General features: G+C 61.4%; 1 protein-coding gene across 1 annotated transcript in view; it reads right to left on the bottom strand.

Moving 5' to 3' along the window:
- ADAM12 (ADAM metallopeptidase domain 12) overlaps positions 1 to 254 on the bottom strand; it is a 191025-nt gene extending 190771 nt beyond the window's left edge. The window contains exon 1 of the mRNA XM_009634874.2: positions 137 to 254. Within this exon, the coding sequence (XP_009633169.1) occupies positions 137 to 254 (118 nt within the window). The remainder of the gene's footprint in view (positions 1 to 136) is intronic.

Genomic DNA, 254 nt, shown 5'->3' with positions numbered 1-254 from the left:
GGGGGAAAGGGGGGGCAACCGAGGGCTGCGGGGTGCACTTACTTTGCTGAAGACGTTTGTTGCTCGCCCCCCTAACATGGAGCGCAGGGTGAGGAAGTATTTAAGCAAAAAAAAATCTGTTCCGGCGTTAACTTACCTCGGGCTGCGGGGGATGCTAAGAGGAGGCAGCTGAGGCTCAGCAGCAGCATGGAACCCGGGGCCGGGGGGCGCGGAGCAGGGGAGCGCTGCTGCGCTGCATGGAGGCGCTTTGACAT

Source organism: Egretta garzetta, unplaced genomic scaffold (genome assembly GCF_000687185.1).
Source record: "Egretta garzetta isolate BGI_Z169 unplaced genomic scaffold, ASM68718v1 scaffold152, whole genome shotgun sequence".
NCBI lineage: Eukaryota > Metazoa > Chordata > Aves > Pelecaniformes > Ardeidae > Egretta > Egretta garzetta.
The sequence above is the reverse complement of the archived record's forward strand: the minus strand, read 5'-3'. Positions and strand labels throughout refer to the sequence as shown.